Genomic DNA, 24370 nt, shown 5'->3' with positions numbered 1-24370 from the left:
GCCAGCATAATTTTACTACTAATAATAATAAGTAATCATAGCAATAAAAGAAAGAACAGGCTTACGCTGCACAAACAATTCATTTATGGCATAATGGATAGCATACATCCCAATACCATGGTGACTGGGTGCTTTATAGTGAAATTATCCAGATAGATAGGGGTATTTGCATACTTTGTCAAATCGACACTGCTATAGACATTTTTAAAAGAAACTTAAGTCCCAAACATCTATGCCTTTGCCTTGCCTTCTGCTCAGGGCAAGCAGCTTCTCACCCAAAGCTTCCTGTAGATGTTTATCTGGTTTTGTCAACTCTGTAATATATTTTCCACCGTTTATCTGCTCTCTTTATTTGGATGGCTACTCAATCTTTAAAAGGAAGAGAGAAATACAGCATCAAAGAGCTCCCAGTATTTACTTACCTGTCTTTGTGAGTGGCCTGGCCTCTCCCATCCCCTTAGTGCTTTCAAAAGAGGAACGATGTTCTACTTTCCAAAAGAAAACTGCTTCTGCCTTCTTTTTGTGCCTCCTCCAGAAGATGAAACCTCACAACCTCTTACCTACTGGCAACTAACAGACAAGACCTTTCTAAGTGTGAATTTCATATGGGCGCAGGATCCCTTAGAAACATTGCTCTCTAAAAGATAGGACCAAATGCAGTCCTTGTGTTTTTCATTTCCCCCCCTTCCCAATTATAGTAGTGCACAGCCATTTTTTTTTTATTTACTGGAAAAACACCCCGATCTCATCTTCAAACTTCTACTTTGCAGTAAGGTATTCAGCAGTTATGCAGGCATTGCCTAAAACATGCCCATTTTATAATTTCAACATTCACAGCATATTTTAAAAAATCTATTAAAACACATTTTTCAATAAAGTACGATATTTTAGGAAAAAAGTTTTGAAAGAATACCGCCTGCTTGATGTTGCTTTTTCACCCTAAAAATGGCAGTTCTCAGTTTTTGGTTTTGTTTTTGTTTTTTTCAATTATGTCTTTTTCTGAGGACTCTTCGAAGGCTACAGTCCATTTCCTGCCCAGTTCCAGCTAGTTGTTGTTATTTTTAAAAATTCTAAAGATGTTGTTATTTTTTAGAAAAGAAAATAAATCCACTAGTCCAATGTGCCTGCTGATTAGGGACTTAACTCAAAATCCACTGAGGAAAATAGGAGGTTTGTGGATTGCAGTATGAGCAACTTTTAGATCAAACTAATTCAATTAGCTAGTTTTGCTGGTTTGATTGGGAAATGGTATTACAGTGTTGCTGTGCTTATTTCAGAAAAAGTGCCATGTTTATTGTTGTTTTTTTAAACTGTAGATTTGTTGTGACTTAAAGAAGGAAAATTCAGTTCCTAAAATGAGAGCTTCCAGGCTGTTTCAGTCTGCAGTAGGTTTGCAAGACTGAATTATAAATTCTGGAAATAGGATGTCATAGTTAAAAAATGCATGGTCAGCCTTATGTATAGTTCTGAATGAGATCTTATGTGATATTTTAGCTGATGACATTGTGATGGAAGATGAACCACAGATGTGGCTCGAGAAGGTAGCTGCAGCCAGAGCTGTGCAAACCATTGTACTGTTTTAAATTCTCATTACTTGGCCACAAAAGATTATTTTTTGAAGTTAGATGGGAGTTCATACTCAAATGCCTTTTTTTCAACCAAAGGGTGAATCCTTTAGCTGAAGATTAGAAGGCAAGGGGCTCTGGAAATGCTGCCTGCTGTTACTCAAAGTATAAATTATTAGCAATATCAGGATTTCATCCCAGGAGATGAAATTCAGCCTTCCCTACCACTCCACCAAACTGGAGTAACTGTACTGCATGCAGAGAAATGCCTGAAAGGAGGGAGACGGATTTTGCCCCAGTGCTGCAGGAGGCTGTAGGGAAAAAGACTGTTGTATACCATGGCAAAGAATATTTCTACAAAAAGTCCCAAATGTATATTCTACAAACAAATTAGTATTTGTCTAAATGTGAAAAACGTGCAGAAAAGACTTCCTTATAGTGACCATGAACACACAAGGAAAAGCTATAAAAAGGAAGTCACAAAATGAGATACAACTAGAATGGAACATAAGAAGGTGTTTGGTAAGTGCCTTCTCTATGCGGGAAAAGACCTAGGAAAGATTACATCTGTCACTCAGCAGAGAGGGAAAGCTTTTGACAGATCACCATAAGAAAGCCTTTTTTACTTTCATCTTTGCTATGGGAATCAGCTGTGATCAGATTGCAAAAATAATCAAGACCAACGTCAGAATAGTGGAAGCTCTGGCTACAGGAGGAAGAAGCGTTTCAAGAGCACTTAGAAAGCACATAGATAAGGTCAGGCCATCAAACTAACCTTAGAAGAACTTCAGAACTACCAGTGATCATCCCTGAAGACCTGTGGAGGACCAAGGGTTTCCAGAAGACTCACACCAGTGCAAACACAGCAGCTATCTTTAAGATGGAAGGGTGGGAAGGGATCATGGGGTCATCTCACCTCCTGTTCATATAAAAATACTGGAACAAAATAATCGAACTACCCATAAGAACCTAGAATAAGGTTTTTGGAGATGAACAACAGACAACCTGGATTTATTCAGGATAAATTATGTCAAACCTACCTAATCTCATATCATGACAGTGTGACAGACCTTGTGGACAGGGAAGTCATATATCTTGAATTCTGTAAGCTTCTACCACTGTCTTGCATAACAGTCTCACGTAAGGGAGCTACGGGACATCCTCCAGATGACATTACTGCAGGGGGCTGGAAGAGGTTGGAAAATCATATTCCAAAATTATACCTTCATGGCCCACTGTCAGGCTGGAATAATGTCTGGAGTGGGTCCTGGGCCCAGCAATATCCAATACTTTTATTAATGTCTTAGAAGGTGGAACAGAAAATATTTTGCATGATATCTGCAGGCGGTACCAAGCTAGGGGGAATGGCAACAGCCTTTGAAGACAGCACTGTAATACAGAATGATCTTGACAAATTGCAGAAACAGTCTGAAAAAATAGGATGCAATTCAAGATGAATCAGTGCAAAGTTGTCACTGATGCATAATCAGCTGTTCAAATATAGGATGGGGACAACTGATTACAAAGCAGTTCTGCAAGAAAGCATCTGGGGTTACAGTGAATCAGAAGCTGTACATGAGTCAACAGTGTCATGCTGTTGCAAAAAGGGCATATGTCAAACTGGGACATATAAACAGGAGTGTCATATGTTAGACATGTGAAGTAATCCCACTTGGTGCTGGGAAGATTTCAAATGCAATACAGCATCCAGTTTTTGGCACTGCACTTCGAAACATATGTTGTCCAGCCACAGAACAATGGAAATAGTGCCAGGTCCAGAAAACATGACCTACAAGAATGACAGAAGAAATTGGGGTTGTTTGGTGAGTAGATGTAATAAGTCTTCAAATACATTAAAAATTGCTGCTAAGAGGAAGGAAATAAACTGTTCTCCATTTCGTCTGAGAACACCATAACAAGAAACAGACAGGTTTCCAAAAAGTGTTCAATAGTAGAAAAATTTTCTAATGGTAAGGCCGCTACAATAGATTGCCCAGAAGAATTGTTGAATCTGCATCGTATTAGTCAAATGTGCCTCAAGAGTGAAACAAGTATAGTTAATCGTATCACTGGGCAGAGAGGACTGCACCAGATCACTTATCAAGGTACTCTGTTTTCTGTAAGGAATCCTCAGCCTGTCTGTCAAGTTGATTCTTTCAAAATCATTGTAATCTCAATTTTTTTTTAAATAATTTTTTTTCCCAGTAACTCTGACTAAGAAGGAAGTAAACATCGAAGCTGACAATGTCAGTAGCTGGCACTATTACTTCATATGGAAAATTTGCAGTTATCAAACCCAAATAATTTCTAGCTTTTTTTGTTTTGTTTGTAGAACTTGTCAGAATTTCCACTTTTTCTTTCTCTAAAGTGGTAGGCAAAGCATGAAGGGGTTCATCAACTCTGAGATGAATTTCATTCAAGATGAGTTATGTATGTACATATATATAACTTCTAGGGAAAAAAAAAAAAGAAAAGTAAAGAACCGCCCCACACACATTTAATTATCAGCATACCAGCCACAGAAAGACAGACAGACAACAAAAACAAGTGAGATAAGACTCTTCAAGTAACGCAGATGAGTTTGTTGTGACTACTCCTGATGGGAACTGTTATCAAAGTCAAGTACATGAAGCATTATTTGGCCCTTTATTGTGCGCAAAAATGTCTGTAATCTTTGCTGTAATGCACAACAAATCACACACATTATTTTGAAAAATCAGACCAAAACCACCCCAAAGCTATAAGCAATAGAGGATTTTCACTATCCCAGATCACACTGTTGTTCCATGTAATCTGCACCTAACCAAGAAATTGGAAAACCTATACGAACATACCTAGTTGATTGTGTATTGCTATATTTGGGGGGAGAAAATTCCTTCCGGATCCCAGTGGGGAATTCAGCTCATGCCCTGAAGCATGAGATTTGATTACTCTTTTTTGAACATGCATAACTGCCATTGCTATTACTGGTCATAACATTTTGTCAGGAAAGAGAAATATTATTCTGCAATGTAATAAAAATAGATAAAATTCAATATAGCTTCAGAATCATTTGCTACATTTCCAAAGTAAACATTAAGCACCCATCAAGATTATTCCATTGGATAAGCCAAGGAAGCCTCCAGTGCTATCTGTTCATTTTATTATCTCTAATTTTCAAGTGTGCAAAAATGCTTTCAGTAAATATTATGGGTTCTTCCTGTGCTAAAAGAGATGCTAAATGACCTTCACCAACTTAGTTATAAATAACAGAAGCAGGGAGCACACAAATGCTGTATAGTTTCAGCTCTATTCAAACCTATCAGCAAATTCTGACCAGTGGATAAAAATGGACACCAGATTCTGCTTGCTTTTTTTCCACTTCTTCATAATCCCACCCCAGTTCCCTCTTGAAAGGCATTCTGTTCTGTCAGCCATAATGGCATCTGCTGGTGGAGACAGGAAGCCATAAATCTGTAGGGTTCCTCTTGACCAAGCCTTGTTAATGCTCCCATTTATCACTGAGGATAGGGTGCCATCTCACTAGTGCTCTACTCAGAAGTCCATCTTCTCAGTTTCCCCTTCCCAAAGGAGTAACCATTTAAAACAGCGACTTTCTCATCTTGCATGTTGAGACTGAAAACGCCACTGATACAAATACCATGCCCAGTGTGTAGCATTTGGATTTAATCCATGACTCTGGAGAACAATAGCTGCTACTTGCTGATCCCAGACTACACTGAATCGCTGCTTTGCTTACATCTAGAGCTTGTATCTTTTCAACTTGCACAAAACTAGCAGATCCCAGATGGAGAGGTTAAAATCTGAGGGCACTCTGTCATTTGCCTCCCCGTGTCGTCCCCCCCCGATGCCTGCTAGTGTCCCAACACATTACACCACATCCCACAGTTTGGGAGAATTGTTAATAAAACATCACTGTGTTAACACAGCATTTAATACACGATTCTTCATAACAAACAAACTATCCTAATCAGAGGTGCAGGATCTTTCTGTGCAGCCAGGGAGGCGAGGAAATAAAAAACCAACTAGAAGTACCTCCATTTTTCTGATTTGGGAACCAAGACGCAGAAGCTGAAGGGTTCAAAATCACAAATCAAGGCAGGATGAAATGTGAAAAGAAAATCCTAGTTTGCCACCCTGCCCCTGAACTACCTGATCCAGGTCCAGTGCTGCACTTACAAATTAGACAGCGTGTCACTTCTTCTCATCACACTGCCAGGATAATTGCCCCGCTGCTGCGGATGCTGTGGCCCCTCTTGGCCCTGTGTTTACACCTGCCTGAACTGGAGACAAAGCAGAAATCCCCTGGTGTGCACCAACAGGATTTTACGTGTGCTGCACACAGGTATAAGAGGTCTGTGCAATTCCAACTGATTCAAGCAGAGCTGTTCACTTCTGAGTGAGTTATGCTAGGCAGAAGTGGAAAAAATGAGTATTTTATAGTAGTGTTATCCTATTTTATCTTTCAAACTAAGCATTTGCTTGCACCAATAAATACTTTCAAATTGCTTATAGAAATTGTTAGAGTTCGTACAGGGAAGGCTATCAAATAATTTAAGTGAAATCAGTTAGGTGGACACTTTCATAAACACAATCTCATATTAGGCTGCTAAATACAAAGGTCACTTAGGGGTCTTCCCACAGAAACCCTTTCCCTGCCTGAGCTGCGGGACTGCGGTTTGCAGATCGCCAGTGACACCGGCTATAACACAGCGGCTCTTGCTGGTGCTTTGTAACAGAGCCCGATCTAACAGATTGATTTCAGAGGTATGCAAATTATTCCAATTAAACCCATAGTTTCATTAGAAGGATACAAATGCCCAAACAGAAAAAAAAGTATCTAGGAACTCAGTTCCATGGCAAACTCGGGGCTTAGGCTATGGAGCATTGCAAAACCCACTTTTAAGAGGTCTTACACAAATTATAATGGAACATACAGAAATTAATCCATCCTTTCAGCCCCAAATCACTTTTAAACCCTCGAAGGTGTTACAGCAGCTGTGGGAAAAAAAACCTGAAATGAATAAACAGGGCAGGGGAAGTTATATCCATGTGTCTTAGGGGACAAAACCGTTGAAAGCTCCAGCGTCACCTGCCCCTCCGTGGCCCGGCAGTGTGTTGGGCTCTCTGAGAAACTCCGCACGGTCGGATGGGACATAGATTTGGCTTGCCGTGAGGGTGCAGAAGCGCCTGATGGACATACCTGGTTCCCCCTAAATCCAGGTGCCGGGGGAATAAGGGGAGCAGAGCGTGCTTGAGCACAACATAGTGACCCTGCTCTCACCGGCCGTGCAGGGCTTTCTTACTACAGAAGGGCCTCGAACGAAGCCTTGGGTTTCCCCAAACTTCGCCAAACTTTGCACCGCCGACGTCCAGCGGCGCCGGTTCCCCCTGCTGCTCCCGAGCCAGGGATAACCGTGAGGGGCGAGCAGTAAGGTCCCAAAACCCGAAGGGTCCCGGTTCCCCCGCAGCCGTTTACACCTGAGGAAGCACCGCTCTCCCCGCTCACCCGCCGGTGCAGGCGGGAGCGGCCGCCGCAGACCCTGCCGCACGCCGGGGTAATTGCCTTAAATCCCCGTTTTTCTAGTGAAAACGCCCTTCGCCCGGTGAGACGGGGCGAAGGAGCCTGCCGCCCCCGGGGCCGCCCCGTCGCAGCCCCCACCCTTCAAACCGGCCGCTCCCCGCAGCGCCCTCCCTCGGGAGACGAACCGGGGGGGGAGGAGGGGGCGTGGGGTGGTCTCGCGTGGGTGGTTGGTGTGGGGGGGGGAGGAGGGTGCGGGCGGGTGGTGCCGCGCTGCCCCCCCCCCCCTCAGGTGGCGGTGGGCCCGGTGGTGGCGGCGGCGCCCCTGTCCCTTTAATAAACTGCTCCTCCGTCTGCGCGGAGTAAATTTCATCCTGTCATCGGGTCGCGGCGGAGGAGGAGTTTGTTAATGTTCAGTTTGCTCAGCGGGGATCGATGTTTGCTGGCATCGCCTCGCCCTGCCTGTGTGTGTGTGTGTGTGTGTGTGTGTGTGGGGTGTGTGTGTGTGGGGTGGTGTGTGCGCGCGGTGGTGTGTGCGCGCGTGTGCGCGTGTGTGTGTGCGCGCGCGCGCGCGCGCGCGGGGCTGCGCGAGTGTGTGTGTGTGCGTGTGTGTGTGTGTGTGTGTGTGTGTGTGCGGATCCCAGATTTCCTTCCATCCAAAGCCTCCCTGTCCTCTCCCATATCACTCACCGCCTGGCATCTGACAGCACGGAACCTGCAGCGCTCCGCGCACACGCACGCACACACACACACGCACACACACACACACACCACACACACCACGCACACCCGGGCACCGCTCCGCCATACAGCTCTGCGAGGAGGAGGAGGAGGAGAGGAGAGGAAAGGGAGGAAGCAGCCAGCCCCACAGTCTTTCCAGAGCTGCCTTTTTTTTAATATATACATATCTATTTTGTTATTTATTTATTACCATTCTCTGGCACTGTGGGCGCCTTTCATTTGCTCCTGAGCTTGGATGTTTGAATCAAAGCAAAGCAAGTGTTGCAACAGTTAAAAAAAAAAAAAAGCCAACCAAAAAAAAAAAAAAAGAGAGAGAGAAAGAAAGAAACCTAGATCTCTAAAATAAAATAAAAACCAAACAGGTTCCTATCAGTGAAGTGGAAAGGAGGGGGGCAGGGGAGGCTTGAGGGGGGTGTTGGGGAAAGCAGCTGAGAGGCAGAGGCAGAGAAACACGACTCAGGAGCGTCTCAGGGCTCTCGGATCTGGGGACAGAAGTGAGATTGGAGAAAGTAGAGCGATGCCAAGGAGGAAACAGCAAGCACCCAAACGGGCTGCAGGTAAGGAGAAGCCATCCACTTAACACAGCCTCTGTCTCTCCGCTCCTTCCAATCCTACCCCCCATCTTTATTATTATTTAGGGTCACCCTTGCTTTTCCGGGCTGGATCTTTATTTATTTATCCCCCCTCCCCCTCCCTTTCCCTTCGTAACTCCGCGGAGCCAGTTTCATCCCTTATTGCCAAGATCTTTACTCTGACATGGGCTGTCCCCTTCCACCCTCCCGCCGCTCCCACCGCGCTCGGTCCCCGCTGCCTCCTGCTCCGAGCTCCCATCCTGCCCTGCCTAAACTTTTCCCCCCAACTTTCTTCCACCCGGCTCCCCTCTTCTCCCCCGGCCCCTTTCCCTTACCGAACCGAAAGCAGCCTCCCATTTGCTTCCCGCTTTGGTCTTTTTTTTTTTTTTTTTCCCTTCCCCTTCCCTTTCGGATTTTTTCCCCCCTCCTGGTGGTTTTTCTTGTTTGTTGTTTTTTTTTTTTGTTTTTTTTTTTTTGAACCGTGTGTTTCGCGAAGTGGGTCGGTGCGTTTAATCTTTTATTTCGCCGTGTTTCTGGTGGCAGTGCTGGCCGGGTGGTGCGTGTGTGTGTGTGTGAGTGTGTGTGCGTGCGCGCTGTGTATGCCTGAAATAGTACAGGGACTGTCTCTGCTGATGAACCCGGTGGGGAAGTTCAGCCTTTGATCATCAGTGGTGAAAATTGCAACAGGAAATAAAATGAAACGTTCTGACTGTTAGAAGACAATCCGCATTTTCAAATCAAACCCTTCTTTTGTTTTGTAGCCGAGTTTATGTATTTGCACATGCCAAGTGGTTTTGCAATTTTTTATTTTTTTCAAAAAGAAGAAAATAGTTTGCAACTTTGGAAGTGTTTTGTTTTGTCATTGGTAGGGTGTTCTTTTTCTTTTGGGGGCCAAGAAGAAGAAACAGATGAGTGGGCCTGTAGAGTAAATCTTTTCAAAGAGTTTTCTTTCAGGCTGCTTAATTGCTTTTTATTTTTTTTTAATAGTGTGGTGGGGTTTTGTTTCTGGGAAGCGCAATATGGAAGTTCATTTTTCTTCTGCCAGACCCACCCACTGAAAAATCAGCTTTCCAGTTGATTGCCAGCTTTGATTTGACATTTGATTGATCACCTGTCATCTTGCTGCCTTTGATCTATTCATTCTTGATATATATCAATAAATCACTCACCATGGTAACCCGAGTGCCAATGACGTAAGGCTTGCCCTCTAGATTCTCTTAGCCAGACATGCACAATTATTATCTTGTTTGGCTTTTAATGTAGGCGGGTTTTTTCCCTTCTTTTTTTCTTTGTGTCCTGCATCACATTAGTTCTCTAAAGAAAACTAATATTTTATGGGTTTAGTTTAAAAATGGTTTACTAATTTTTCCTCCCCCTTCCGAATATTTTCTAGGTCTAGCATATTATATGTGGGACAAAATGTATGGGCAAGTTTAGTGGCATACTTGAATAAACTTTGAAAAGTAGTGCTTGGGATTCATTCAAAGGTAAATGTTATTTCAGAGAAACTGGGACATGCAAAACTTTTATAAACTTACGTGTTTTGCCGTATTCATGTAGGTGTAGGACAATGGTATGCAGGCAGAGTCTTTTGGGACGTGACCAATGACTGTCCCTACACAGGTTGCTCGTATGATTCCTGGCAAGCAAAGATCCCCTTTCACCATAAATAACAGTTAAGCTAGAAATGCATATATACATGTATTCGGAAGAACTCTCTGATGAGTTGCTGTTATTGTTTTATTCACAAAGAGGTTATATCTGAATAAGGCATTAACGTTTTCAACTTGCAGGATAAATAGCTATTTTTTCATGGATGCTGATCATCACAGTGACAGTGCTAGAATTGCTCCTTTTTTTCTCTCTGTCAGGAGTATAAGTCTTCATGTTATTTTGTTTTCAAAGCAGAATTTTCACTTGGAATGCGTGTAGTATCTTTTTGTAGAAGGAGCACCCTGTTCTTTTTTAGAAACATAGGCGACAGAGTAAGTAAATTTTTGCGAGCAAAGCCCATGCTGTTGTTTCCCGGGATTTCCCTGCTGAGAATACAGTAAGATATGTTTTTGTCCGGAACGCTAGAGTATTTTTGAGAATCTTAATGATGAGGGAGAATTTTCACTGACCACAACTACATCTCTCCTTCCTTATTCTTACTATAAAATATGCATTGCTCTTCAGTGGTGCATTTCTTTGATTATATTTGTCCTCAGATCAATGTTGTTTCAGGTGAGCAAAATACTGCAAATGCAGTCCAGTTTCATCCAGCATAACGGATTTGAAGTAGGTTTATACATTTGCAATAGTTCTCCTGCTTTGAAGTTGTATTTGTGTGTTTGTGGGGGGTAGGGGGGGTTTCAAAGAGCAGACGTGCCTGTTGTATATAGTTCTTAAAACTGACTTTCATTTTCAGGGATAGTACTGAGGTTCTGTTTTGTATGGTGAAAAATACCTCAAAGTGACAGCAGACAGACTGTGCAATAAGAAAGGAATCGCTCATCAAGGCTGATAGCAAAGCCCCTTATTCCTTTTATTTAAAGGAGTTAATACATTATATATTACTTAATTTTCACTTTTATTTATTTTTAGTTGTACAAGTTCAAAGGTATCAGTTGCACTGCATTTTGTCTTGATGGCAGCAGAGATATTGAAGAGAAGTTTGCAACTTTTAGCTTCTTTAGATAGTTCACCTCCAACGGAAGAAAAATGATAAGCCTTATGATTCTGGACATGCCTGCTTTTGTCATTGCTTAAAATTAAATACTATGCACAACTGTAAATAATTACTACCATGCACTGACTTTGAAAGCAGGTTTCTAGTTTGATTAATGAATAATGTAAAGGTTAGAGAGAACCAGCGAGTGAATCAGAAGTGAAGTCCTGCTGCTAGATGAAAATCTATCTGGAGAAATATACATGGCAATTTTGTCCTTTTCTATTATTAATTTTAAGCCTTGTATCCCTAAGAAATATATTACAGACCATTGTAATGAAGCAAGGTAGTGTAATTGGATAAATGGGGCACTATTTATGTTTGATGATGGGGATTTTTGATCTCAAATTACAGTTTTAAAGACACTTTATTTCACATCAACACCAAAACTATGTCAAATGCATTTTGATCTTTCCAGGGCTGAACTTTTCTGAATCGTCATTCCTTTTTGAGATCGTCATTTCCATTGCCATGATTCTTGAAGCAGATAGTTACAGTTCTTTATATCAGTGCCTGCTTTAGTATCATACTTCTGTTGACAATAAACAACCCATTTGTGTCGTAGATCTCACCCAAATGAAATCACAAAGGGCTTTACAAACTGTGGGCCTAATTCTTCTCTTGCTCAGGTGCAAAGCAAAAATAGCTTTACTAGCAGCATCAGTGCAGTTGCAGTGAGTACTGTCTGCTCCTGCGAGTAAGAAGAGACTCAGGCCCAGAAAGTACTTCATCCTTCAAGGAAATGCAGCCACCTCTGGGGTAGAAGTCTTGTAACGATTCCATAACAAATGGTAATATATTAACAGAAGGGTGGAAAAAGGGTGGGAGCAAAGCAGAATTGCTATTCAGATTTTATTCCTAGGGGTATGAAATAGCTTTCAAACACAATTTCACTGGATTAAACTCTCCTTTCCCCTGCAGCTTGTTTAAATGTACATATTTTATTTTGTGATCATGAATTGCTAGTTTGCTTTTTTAAAGCCTGCAAAGAGGAATGTGGACTTAACGCCTTTTCCGGCTGCAATTTTGTGTTTCTTCTTTTCTTTCTCTCTCAGCTCGTGTAGGCTATCTAAGAACCAAAGCACGGGAAAAGTACAGCAGAAGCAGATATCAGTCACATTTATTTTGTTTATTGGAGCTGTACAATAACACAGTTTTGTTTTTGGAAGAGTCCTCATAGAGCAGCAAACAGAAGATGGCTAGCAGTCAGTACTTTAAAGCTGCAGCTTGCACCTTAGTAGTAAAAGGTTATTTAAAACAGAAACATATTTAGAAAGTGAAATCCTGCTTCTGCAGAGAGCAGAGTAAATGACCAGCTAGGTCCGATATGTCTATTTCTGTGATGAAAGGAAGCGATATATACATGTATTAATAACCAAGAGCGTTGTGGCTTTTCGAGTATTATATGTATCCTTTATTACAGGGGCAATAGAAGCAGGTTCCCAGCAAGCAGAACTGAATGAAACTGTAGAAATGGCAGCACTGCTTTGTTTAAACATCCTCCAGAAAAGCAAGTGCACATCAAAACCACCTAAATAGCTCATGCCTCAGAACCTTTCAGTTGCTGTGCACATCACAATGCTGACAGATGACAAAAAAGCCAAGGTGTTCACAAACAAGAGGAGCCTTTAAATCCTGGTTAATTAAATATATTCCAAAATAGGTACTTTTGCAACTAAAGAGGCACCAAAATTAGTCGCCATCTGCGTTAAATTCTGGAATCGGCTACTAAGCCCAAAGCTGCTATGTAATTTTTTCCCATGTCAAAACTCAGGCCTGAATGGGACAACTTGAAATCATGTTCATTTTAGTTACTGTTTCCTCATTTCAATTTTACTCTCACATATCAAAGCACAGTCTATTATCACTATATAAAGAGTGGGACTCACCAAGAGTTCAGCCCCTGTGACTGCGAAATAAAAGATGTTTCCATCAGTAAATGACACAATTTTATAGCACTTTTTAAAACATGTTCATTGTCAGAAATTCTTTTGCATAAATGCTTTCCCTCTTCTGTGCTCTCTAATTGAAAAGCCAAATTTCTTCAAAACGGCAGGATTTTGGTATTTCCTCTCGGAGCTTTCTCCTCCTGATTTTTGCTCTCATTGGTAGCACCCACCTCAAGTAACTGTTTCCCCTAGAATTGGTCCCTGGAGTTTCTCCGTAGCACAGGGCCAGGGTGAGCCTTTCTCCCGTCATTTTACTTCCCATCCCGATGAGGACATCACTCCCAGAGAGCAACTCCAGACTCACGGAAAAAAAAAAGCTGTCAGTTGCTGTGGCTGCAATTCCCAACTTAGCAGCAGCAGAGGGAATGGAACTGTACTCTATCAATTACAGTTGGAACCAGAGGCTAAACACTTATTGTGTTAAGCTATTGTGCAGATCTTAAGAGCTCAAATGTAAAAAAAATATCATGTCAGCTAGTGGAGGGGAGACTAAGGCCTGGTTCTTCTACTGGATGACGTATTATTAGCAAATGCAAAGTAAAATTATTCAAATTCTATTTAATGCGTCTCGGGTTGAGACATGTGTGTAACATATTATGCCTTAAAAAAGGGGGATCCTACTGACTTTGCTGCTAAAATAGGCCTTTGTTTTTCCCTCTCCTCTGCAAAATGGAAATATTTGTGAAGTTTTACCTCTAAAGCGTGCTCATGCAAGCAGAGAGACATTTTCATCTGTCTCCGAATCTGATACAGGAGTCAATTGGAAACACATTACACTCTCAGCTGAAGTCTTACATTTCATTCGTGCAAGAGCAGTGATTTTTCATTACCTATTTAATTACAATAATTTACATGAGAGTGGGTCCAGTTCTGCAGCTCTTACTCAGCACTTTGCTTCAGTGGGTAACTGGCCTGTGTAAAGCCTGTCTATGTTAAGACTGGGCTGTTTAGGTACAAAATTAAATATACACGTTTCTTTAGTAACGTTTTGCCTCTGAAGAGGGACCAGATTCTACCATTAAGCTTTAAATCTAGGGAGAGTTCTGCTTGTAACTTGTGTTACTAATGGTTGCATGCTCTTCTTTTCTAAAGTCGGTATGACTGAGATATTTTGCTTGCTTGGCTAACTTCACTTCTCAAACATGCTTCCATTCTCTATGTTAATTATCAAACACTGTTTCTTGGTACCAGTAGATGATAACGGTCTTTTAAAGAATCCTTTTTTAACGTGCAGTGTTAACGTTGTGCACACGAGCAGCAGCTCTCAAGTAAATGCATGAAGACGGTTTTGCAAATCAGAAGCCTAAAAGTTCCGTATAGTTTTAGGGACTAAAATCCGTTCTTTCTCATTAAGGTGACCTCTCATTTGAGACTATTGGATCTTGGCACCGAGTCATTTTTACCATGTTACAGTAACGGCTTCTGCAACTCAGAAATACCTTGACAGCAAACCGTGTATTTTTTAAGGTTTCAAGGAGAAACGCATCATAGAAGCACACTGTTTCCCATTAGATTTACGCATCCCTCTTTAACTGTTGCTGGCTTTTCATCCATTACCTTGTGAGATTTTTCAGGCAAAAAGAAGTGGAAAAACTGGTCTTATGATCTAAGTGTTGCATTAAGTGTTTCTTTTAGAAAAATGAAGAGAATCTTTGTTTCCCTAAAAGAAATGTTTTCCCCCTTTGCCCTAGGAAAAACAAAGTCACAACAATAGCTTCAAAATGACAGGATTCGATTGTGAAGAATACATAGTTTATAACGCGTGGCGCCCGATGGCCCCAAGTATTGGTAAAATTCCACAATTAAATAGAACAAACAGTCCTAAATGTATTGGAAACAGATCCTTTTCAGGTATGCCCACATACATACCTGCAAAAAGGAGAGACAAGCACCTGCCTGGGAGAGGGATGCACTGTTCTTATTGACGGAAACTGGAAAGCTCAGTTGTTTAAAGCAGTTTTTGATTATTCCACCAATATTTGCCCAAATGTTAAAATTCCCATGATGTTAGGAGTTGTGTCCACTGAAGGTCCTTTGTTAGTGTTTATTTTCTTTAAACCTCCAGCTCCTGGGGTCTGGTGATAATGCAAGTGCCCAATATGCATTTTAAAGGGAAAATTTCTTTTAAACTCCTTGCTATGGAGAACTGAGGAGCTTGAAAACATGCAGCCTGAAACTTCTTATGCCAGAAGAAAAATGCCATGATTCTCAAAGTGACTGTTTTTAACATCTCATAATTTTCAGGTAGTCTCATGATTTTTGAGGTTATGCTTCATGATTTTTGAATAAACAAGGTTGGCAATATTGCTTTTGACTGATTCTGATGATGAACTGGTGTATGTGCCTGCATATATAATTATATATGTACACACACATAATACCAGTAAACAAAATACATAACATAACAATGGAGTGGAGTTACATGAATAGTAGCTGTGAATTTGTATTGCTATAAACAAAGCAGTTTTGAGACATCAGACCATCAGTTCTTGAGGAGTGGCTTTCAGATGAAGTTTCATGGAGATTGTTTTTAGTGGCAATTAAATCTAGAAAGTTAATAGCCAGTAACTGTTCTTTAAAGTCTAAACACTTGCAAGACCAATGAGGAATGCACAGTCTACCTTTTTTTCAGATATAATCAGGCTCAACTTTATTGAAAAAGAATTTACAACTGGCAACATTAATGCTGTATTTTTATTGTATTAATGCAAATGAGATGCTGACTTCTTTCTTTCATCTCCATGGCTTGTATCTGTTATAGCTATATCATTCCTTTCTGTGTCTTTTCTCCCCGTGTTCTGCAAACTGCTATCATCTAATGATACTAAGGCTCATTTAAGTTACTCACGATGCTAAAGAGTCTATGGGAAGCATTCTTAGCTCTAGATAGCTATAGGAAAGCAAAACTACTGAGTATATGGGGAAAACTAATCCACATCAACCCTTCCATTCCCATTTTGGGAAACCCTTAAAATTGATAGGTCAAACAGGAAGAAAAAACTTGCACAAAGGACCGTGTACTGGAAAGAACAGGTCATTTTTAATAGACATCCCTACCTGACAAAGATAAAAAGCAATAAAGTTTTAAGGAGCTTTCTGGCTCTTCCTGCATCTCTCTCAAAAGACTCATTTAATTGAAAAGCCGGTTGTGCTTGTTTTTATGCATGTAAAAGAGAAAAGGGGCAATTTTGCACAAGGCCTAATATTCCAGCACAATATAATCAGAACTCTTTCTGGTTGCTTTTTAAGTCTCTCTGTTCATATAAAATTAAGACCCACTTATCTTAAAGTGTAGTAAATCTCATTCAATATTGCTTTCATAACTTAAAAAATGATGTTACATATTCCCAAAGCAGCTTTGCTGAAGTGATATTTGGTCTGTTTATGTGGAATCAGTGCAGAATTTCTATTGAAAAAGGAGCAGCACACAGTTCTTGTTTTTAATGAAAATAATTAAATTCTCTGAAATAGCTTGATAGCAAGGATTTTTTTCCAGTGAAACTCTGCTTAGAGGAGATCGGAATGAAAATCTGCATATTGGTCAGTTTGGTATGTGCAGACAACAAGCCTACTTCTGTCACTCACCCTCCACTTGAACAGAAGTAATTTTTTTTGTTTTTGTAGAAGGATTTTACTCTGAATTTTCCATAAATAAATAATTTTCTGTGAATTACACTGGGAATCACCACCACAATTTGTAAGGCCTGCAATTTTCTTTGTACGTATAGGAAGAACTCATTTAGTTCCTGCAGCGTGAGTGGACTTTACAGAAAAGAGCTGGATCTTTTCATGATGTACAGTTTTGTACCAAAGAAACAAAACCTTATGCTAGCTGGTATAGTGGTCTACCAAAATTAATTTTTTTATGTGTTTTTCAGCCACGTCATAACATTTATAAGCATAGTACAAGTAGCATTAAATTAACATGTGAAAGGAGAAAGAAGCTAAGTAGTTATATTGATCATCTGTAGCACTAAATGATAAAAAATTAAAAGCTTTCTAGTGCTTTTGATTAGCTGCATGATTCCTGCTTGTATATGTGTGCTTTGTTAGGAAGTGGAGTAATATTTCTTTACACTTAGCACCTTTCTTCCAAGGATTTCTTACTAATGCTATGTACTCCTCAGAATAACCCCAGTGAAGTAAAATATTTTTTTCCCCATTTCACAGAAAGGCAAATTGAAGCCAGGAGGTATTAGCTGATTTGCTCAAGGTCAAACAGCATTTGCTCCTAATTCCCTGCTCTAGGTACTAGATCACACTTCTATCGTCAGCACACTTCCAGGAGAGAAAGCCGGGCTGGAGGCTCAAGGTGTCCACATGTCTGCTGCTGGGGTGAGAAGAGGGAGCAGCCCAGGTGGGGCACTGGGGAATTGGCTGGGGAGAGGAGCTGGAAAGGCAGTTTCATCCCTTCCGTGCAACTCCCCGTGGTGGAGGAGGCGGCACTTTGCTCATGTCCAGGAGCTCCCAAAAGTGGGAGGACTCACAGTTAGAGAAAGCAGAGCTCTGTTAACTCTTGTTAACAAGCCAAGGGAGCTTTACTGGGCAAGAAAAATTTAAGTCTTTTACCTTCCCTAAATGATCCTTCAGATGCATTTTTGGTCAGTGGTAAGTTTCAGGACCAGAGAATTTGGTTGTGGTTACTTTTCTCCCCGTATACTGTTCCACATTTCTTTGTCAGACCTGGGATCTAGCTTCGTACTTCTGACAGTATGTAATGCATTGCCCTGAGAAATATGAAAAACCTGGTCTAATTGCAACTAAACAGGACATACACATTTTTCCTCCACCCAGACTGCCAGAGATAGTTGGAAATCTCTGGTAACAGAGTCTGAGGCTCTGATTTCTGTAAGTCAGCTTCTAATGTTAAGGGCCTAAATCCTTACATGGACATCTGGAGAGAGACCTGAATTTTCAAAAGCTTTTAGCACGAAGCAGTTCCCATGGACCTTCCTCAGTTCCCTCTCTTGTGTAAACTGAAATTGTTAAGCCTCGATCAAGGGCAGTGTTGTTTTTCTAAAGTGGAGATGTATGTATTGCCTATAGAAGAAATATGATGCAAGTAATAGCCTATGGATTCATTAAGGATTGTTTATGTTTATTTTCACACCATATTACCTTTCAGGAATGGTCGTTTCAGCCATTATATTGACAGGAACTCAGAATAAATCTTAGGTAATATAGGGCTAATCTGCCATACCTGGGAGACCACCTGCTACCCTCTCAAACAGAGGCCAGATCGTTCGGTGCTGAATCACCAGGTAGGGCTTTCTTCTCTGGAGCTGGGGACTTGGGAAACTCTCCCATGGCTCCTTTTCATGTGGAAATTAATGCTTGCCTCTGTTTCTGAATAGTAGGTTATTAGAGTTCGTATGCAAATTCCCAGGATGGGAATTTGTCTCTCTTTGATAATTGATATAATGATATGTATTTTTAGTGGTCCAAAGTCCTTGAGCTTGAGCCTTGTATACATAATTTATGTTTATTTCTTACTGTTATTAACTGTAATTTAGTTGTTTGTGCCTTTCATTGCCTTAGATTGAAGGGAGTGTCTCCATCCCATTGCCCCTCCATAAACAATGCCCTTTTAGGGTTCCTTATCCTGTATCCTTGCCCAGACATTTCCTAGCCTGTCAAATGCTGTCATTTTATTCCTTACAGATCATTCACAGTACGTCTCCTGTTGCACACACAAATAAGGAACAAATGCAATCAGGATGCATCATCGTTTAGCATAACAAATAAAAGCCGATCTGTGCAGATTTCCCTTAAAGCGTCTCTTAATATGTATTGTCAAAATGTCTGAAGATGTCTTTTACTCATAAGCGTTTAATTATTTGTGACAATTAAACTAATATTCAGAGCAGGAAAAAAAAGAGGGTATTAAATATTTTCTCTTGTCAAAAGCTAACAAAACGTCACCTGACATAGCAAACTCCTTAAATTTTGTATTTCAAACGTACCTTATAACTGAAAGAGCACTTGAACAAAATTATGGGGCCCCATTTTACAGCCCTGGATTTTGTATTGGATTTGAGAAAATTGTATTTTTAAAACTAGACCAAAATTTAAAGGCACATCATTAAAGCATATATCAGTAATGAGCAGCTGAATACTTGATGATTAAAAAGGAGTTTCTATCAATTTTTAAGTCTGTGCTGAAATTTACGGCCAAGGGCCCCTCTGACTGAACCAGGGACTCAGACCTGGGTTTTGTAGCCTTAGCCAGTTATTGTTTTACTTGTGCGTGAGAAAAAACAGCTCAAACAACACAGAGCAAGTTATCAACCTGTTTTGTGTTCACAATTACAGATACATTTTGTAGTTTTTGTCTGATGATCCCTCTAGCCTGATGGATTGTTTGAACTGGAGAGGCAGCATGCTGTGGATGGGGCAGAACAAGTAGCCAACATTTGCTGCCCAGGGCTCAGCACCTTCACCCGCCTGGCAGCCCCTTAATGAGGCAGAAGTTCAGCTATGTGATAACGAAAAGGGCAAAAAAACCCAGGGAAGATCTTGAAAAGAACAGAAAACCACTGGAGGCCTTGAGAGCAGCGTTGTATGGATGCTGGAGTACTGCATAGCCCTAGGCACGGCAACAATAACATCTATGTTATGGGCACAACAGTTCCTATAGTCCAGATTGGGGTTTTCTGTTGAAAGGTCTGATTTCTACTGGTTCTAATGCTTCCAGTTCTGAGCTGCTCAGAGCAACTATTTCTATTATCAAAATCTATGTTTCTTTTCTTAAAAAGTTCTCCCTGTAATTTAGGGTAGGATGTTATTTGGCAAAAAATTAAAAGACGTACATCAGGGTTTATTTCAAAGCTGTGGGACCACTGTGCTTTCTGGCAGTGACGTGAACATTTTTCAGAGATATCTTCTGTTTTCCCTGAGAAAATCCACCCAAATTTGTCTGACTTATGAAGTCTAAAAGTTGCTGTTGCCAAAGAATTTTTAGAAGGTGACACAGCATTCTCTGACATGCCATCCCCACCACGCATGCTCTGTTCTTGGTTTCTCTTTTTCAATTACATTCCCTTAAAATACGTTTTAGCTGGGGATAAGTAGGACAATTGCTTTCCCTGCTGCAGGGACAGCGATGGGTCTGAGCAGTCAAAGCAGAATGAGGAAATGGTCTGTATTGTGCGTTTAGCTGGAGCTCGGGCCCTGAGATGGGAAGGAGGGAAATTTAGGAAGCAAAGCATGGACAAGCAGGGGTAAGGACGGGAGCAGAGGGCATAAAATTGTCATGTATCTGTAGAAAATGGTGGTAAAAATGTATACTTGACTCTGTTACCCGGTTAATGTAGAGCATGATATTCAGCATTAGCTCTTGCAGTGAATGCATCCAGCAGTTTCTGTCTAGATTAAGACCCGGGTGGAAATAAGTCTGGTTCCACATGTGCGGTTCCTAGCTTTCCTCAGCTTGCTTTTTCAAAAGCCTGGCTGGGCCCTGGCTTCGTCGCAGGCAGGGAGGGGATGGACGAGTGCGGGAAATTAATCCTCCTCAGCCGGGAGAAAAGGTACCGTCTGTAGGGCCGCTGCGGGGTTTGTGGCAGGAGCGTGGGGCGTGAGGAGCCTGCAGGCTGCGGCAGGGCCCGGCCTGGCCCTCCTGAGGTGGGCACTCAGCCCCAGGGGACCTTCTTCTGTGTGGAAAAAGTAGAAAAATTCACTTAAAATTTGCGAGACCTGCGCCCCCCTCATCTGTTGAATGGCAGCGGCAATGTCCCATCCCTGAGGTATCGTGCAGGCAGTTCAGGAGCGGTCGCCAGGCCGCGAAACGCCATCGAATCGAGGGAAACCCGGATTGCTGCTAGGAGTCTGGAGGAGATGCGGGCAGCGAGGCTCGGGGCCGCACCTTGACTGGCGAGAATTAAACGGACATATTGAAGAGTTGAGGTAGCACGCTGAGAGGTTTGTGGAAACCATATAGAATGTGCAGTAATAATATATATAGGGAGGTATCGGTGTGTGGAGCTGCGGGAGGTGCCTGGTCAGCAGGCTGGGGTGGCACGAGGCCTGGGGGAGCGTGGTGCCGCAGGTAGGCCGGAACAAAGCGTCGAAATTGCTGGCAGTTAAGTAGCTGTTGTACAAAAGCAAGCAGCTGGAGAAAATACAAAGAATAATGCCAGGAGTTTCAACCACAGATATCTGTTTAGATAAAAAGGGCTGTTAGTCTGAGATCTCTTCTCATGCTGCAACATGCAAATTGCAAAGGGCTGATCCCTGTGTCACTGTGTAACTGCCATTTACTTCAGCAGGCGCTGGGCCCTTGCAACTCTGACTTTGGTTTTACTTGGGGCAAGGGTTTTTATTTTGTTTTGTTTGCTGCCCCGTGGGAGATTTTTTCATAGAAATCGAATCCTTCTATCTGGAAGTTGGTGACAAAACTTGAACCAGGATCAGTAAGAGCGGAGCAGGTTGCCTTCAGGATATTGTACAGTTTTGTCACCTCCAAAATTTGTACATTAAATAACAAAAATCCTGAGAATGTAATCTAGAAAACAGTCACCCTTGCATTACTCTTTTGCTTTTTCTGTGAACTTCTTGGAGATCTTATAAACTGGTGATTTGGGTTAAACAGAGGTAAATCATTTGAAGAAATATTTGCGGGGCGGGGGGGGACACAGAAGGATGTTATGACGCCATCAACATCTGGCTTTCCACTTGTTTGGATTAGGGACATTTTACCTTAATCATTCCCAAACATCTCTGCTAAAATCCCTTCTTTCATTTTTTATCACCTATGAGGTATAGCCAGGCAGCTTTTCAATTTTTGTGTGTGTGTGTGTGTTGGGCTAAAGTGCTGAAATTTGTTGTTAGAGTGAGTATATGAACAGCCTCATTTTTATATTTGTCCTCTTTCGTTATAATTGTTTGGAAACATTTTGATTCAGTTAAAATGCACTATTTTCAATATACAAAGTATGTACAGGGGAACAAGGGAGTGATTATGAATTTCTCCAAGGAAATAAGCATCTCTTAGCCATCATCCTGCAACTGGGAAAGTTCTAATACATGACATCTATATAATTTAGCCTAATAATTTTTTTTTTACAGTGATGTAATGGGGAGAGTGACCTGGACTTTGTAAAAGTTCCCCTACTTACTACAGATTCCCAAGGGCAATGTAACATTCTAGACAGTGTTTTATATGCCCTGATTAAAATGTAACATATTTTTGCATTTCCTGTGCAGTGACCTGTTAGTGCTCATAGACAGAACACTTAAAGAACAGTTACAAGGAGAGATTTCCAAATGTGCCTAATATGCGCGAGTTTTTATAACATTCTTATTTCATTTGAAATTGCAGCTACAGCAGGAACCATTCAGACGGCGCATTGATTTAACTTTTTAATCCACTGTTTTGCTACGTCAAGTAAAATAAATGTTTGTTTTTAGCTCCATTTTTTTGCATTGCTAAAACTCGTAACTACTTGCTTTAAGCTTGGGATTCTAAAGGGAGCTACATTATCTGAGATTTAAAGCTTGCTTTTTGTAGCTGCTTTCTCACAACTCCCCCAAGAAAAAAAAAATACAAAAGTACAACTTTAGCAAAAAGGGCTTTTATATCTCTATCAATTATAGAAACACCAGCTGCAGTAGATTACAAATGTGTTTGGCTGATTGTGATGTTGTGTGGGGAAAACTGTCACAAGGAGCTGGATTCTGTTCTCCCCGACACCGCCGGGATGTCGCACAGCTCCCCGGGCTGCAGCCGGCACTTCTGTCAAAGCTGGAGTGGGCAAGAGCAGGATCCGGCTCAGAGATTGCCAAATTGCATACTGCCAAATCTAGCTCTGTACTTGCCTGCACATCCTGGTGCTAGGAAAAAAATATGGAGCTGTTGAATGTGAACATAAGTGCTAACCGTGTGTCATTGCGTATGCATGTTTTTTTCTGTGAGCTGAAGCAAAAGCCACACTAATACGTCCACAAGCTGGACCAGAAATCTCTGGGAAGAATCACTCCAGTTATTGTTGTTCTTTATTTTTTTATATCCAAGATATTTGTTTACTTTTACTTTCTTGAAGAACAAAGTGGAGAGAAAAGGCACCACAGAACAAAAATTGTTTGACCAGCCCATAAAGGTAAAGTGGCTGGAAGTCATGAAGAAAAGAAATATGATATCATGACAGCAATGCAAGATTTAGAATTTTTGGCGGTGTTGAGCTCAGGAGAAATTCATGTATCAAAGTGTGTGTGGGTCATATCACTCCACTAATATCCTGGGTAAAAGGGTAGCAACGTAAGGGCTTTCAGTTGTTCGCGTCTTGGTTACTGTTTCATTTATCTTATTGTGCTTTGGGTCACTCTGGGAGGACGTGGTTGGGCCCTGGTTTATTTTAACAAAGAGAAACTGACATAGCAAAGTTCTGTGTATACTTTACAGTGAAAATGCAATTTTCTATTTTCATTTAATCCCAGGAATGTTGCCATTTTCCAGGCTGTCAAACAAATGAGTGCACTGGAGGACAGTTAGATGTGTCTGTCTAGTTCATCTATCTAATCTACCTCATTTCTAATGTGCCCATCACCATGGAGTCTAGGCAGAAAGTATCTGCCCTGATTTTGCTTTTTGTCTTTATTGGCTGTGGTAAGTCAATTGAGTCCTAAGAGCTTTCAGATTAATCTGCAAAAATAATAACAAAAACATTATCAGTATAATGATTCATTTTTGTACTCTTACTCAGAATTTCCCCTTTCTCTTCTGAGTATATTTGGCTGTTGATTATTGTTGCCTTATCTAGAAGAGGTTATATTTTAGAGGTGTTGTATTAAATTGGAGTTTTACCTGAGTCATCAGTGACTCAAAACTTCATTTGGCTTCTAAAGTGAATTCACTCATGTCCTCTAACTTCTGCTTTTCTCTGCAGAAGCTGACTTCATTTACTAAGCCACCCAGTTTAGCAGCTGCATCTGTTCTGTGACCCTTTGCCATATAAAACATAGGTAAAGGTAATAAGAAGTAATAGAAATTGTGGCTTCAAAAATTATATCTTCATTTGGAAGCCCTGGTTTCTGTTAAATTTAATTACTTCTTTCTCTGCCAATTAGGCAAAAATGCGTTGTAAGACATAAGTGAGCAGTTTTTCAAAAGCAGAGGCCTGAGGTCCGTGCTAAGGGCAGAAAAAATCCCGCCGTTGATTAGCTGTATCTGTGCACGTGGTTATAGGATCTGCATGCACGCGTGGGGAGAATGTGCTGCAATGGGGCACCATGGTGCTGCCAGCGTGCACAGTCATCCTGTCAGTGTGAGTGGTCACGGTAATTTTAGAAACATGTCTGCCGGGCATACAGTGGTATCT

At 41.3% G+C, this 24370-nt stretch overlaps 1 protein-coding gene and 1 long non-coding RNA gene across 3 annotated transcripts in view; one reads left to right on the top strand and one right to left on the bottom strand.

Annotated features, from left to right (window-relative positions):
- Positions 1–433: 433 nt before the first annotated feature.
- On the bottom strand, positions 434–8776 carry LOC138689568 (uncharacterized). The gene is made up of 3 exons (XR_011328445.1): positions 8735–8776; positions 2606–3354; positions 434–570 (listed from the first exon to the last, which is right to left on the bottom strand). It is a non-coding gene; the product is annotated as an uncharacterized lncRNA (long non-coding RNA).
- TSHZ2 (teashirt zinc finger homeobox 2) overlaps positions 7684–24370 on the top strand; it is a 232757-nt gene continuing 216070 nt past the window's right edge. For both annotated transcript variants that reach the window (XM_069804956.1, XM_069804966.1), the window contains exon 1: positions 7684–8384. In XM_069804956.1, coding sequence (XP_069661057.1) covers positions 8345–8384 — 40 coding nt within the window. In that variant the 5' untranslated portion in view covers positions 7684–8344. The remainder of the gene's footprint in view (positions 8385–24370) is intronic.

The sequence above is a fragment of the Haliaeetus albicilla genome, chromosome 2 (assembly GCF_947461875.1).
Source record: "Haliaeetus albicilla chromosome 2, bHalAlb1.1, whole genome shotgun sequence".
NCBI lineage: Eukaryota > Metazoa > Chordata > Aves > Accipitriformes > Accipitridae > Haliaeetus > Haliaeetus albicilla.
The sequence above is the reverse complement of the archived record's forward strand: the minus strand, read 5'-3'. Positions and strand labels throughout refer to the sequence as shown.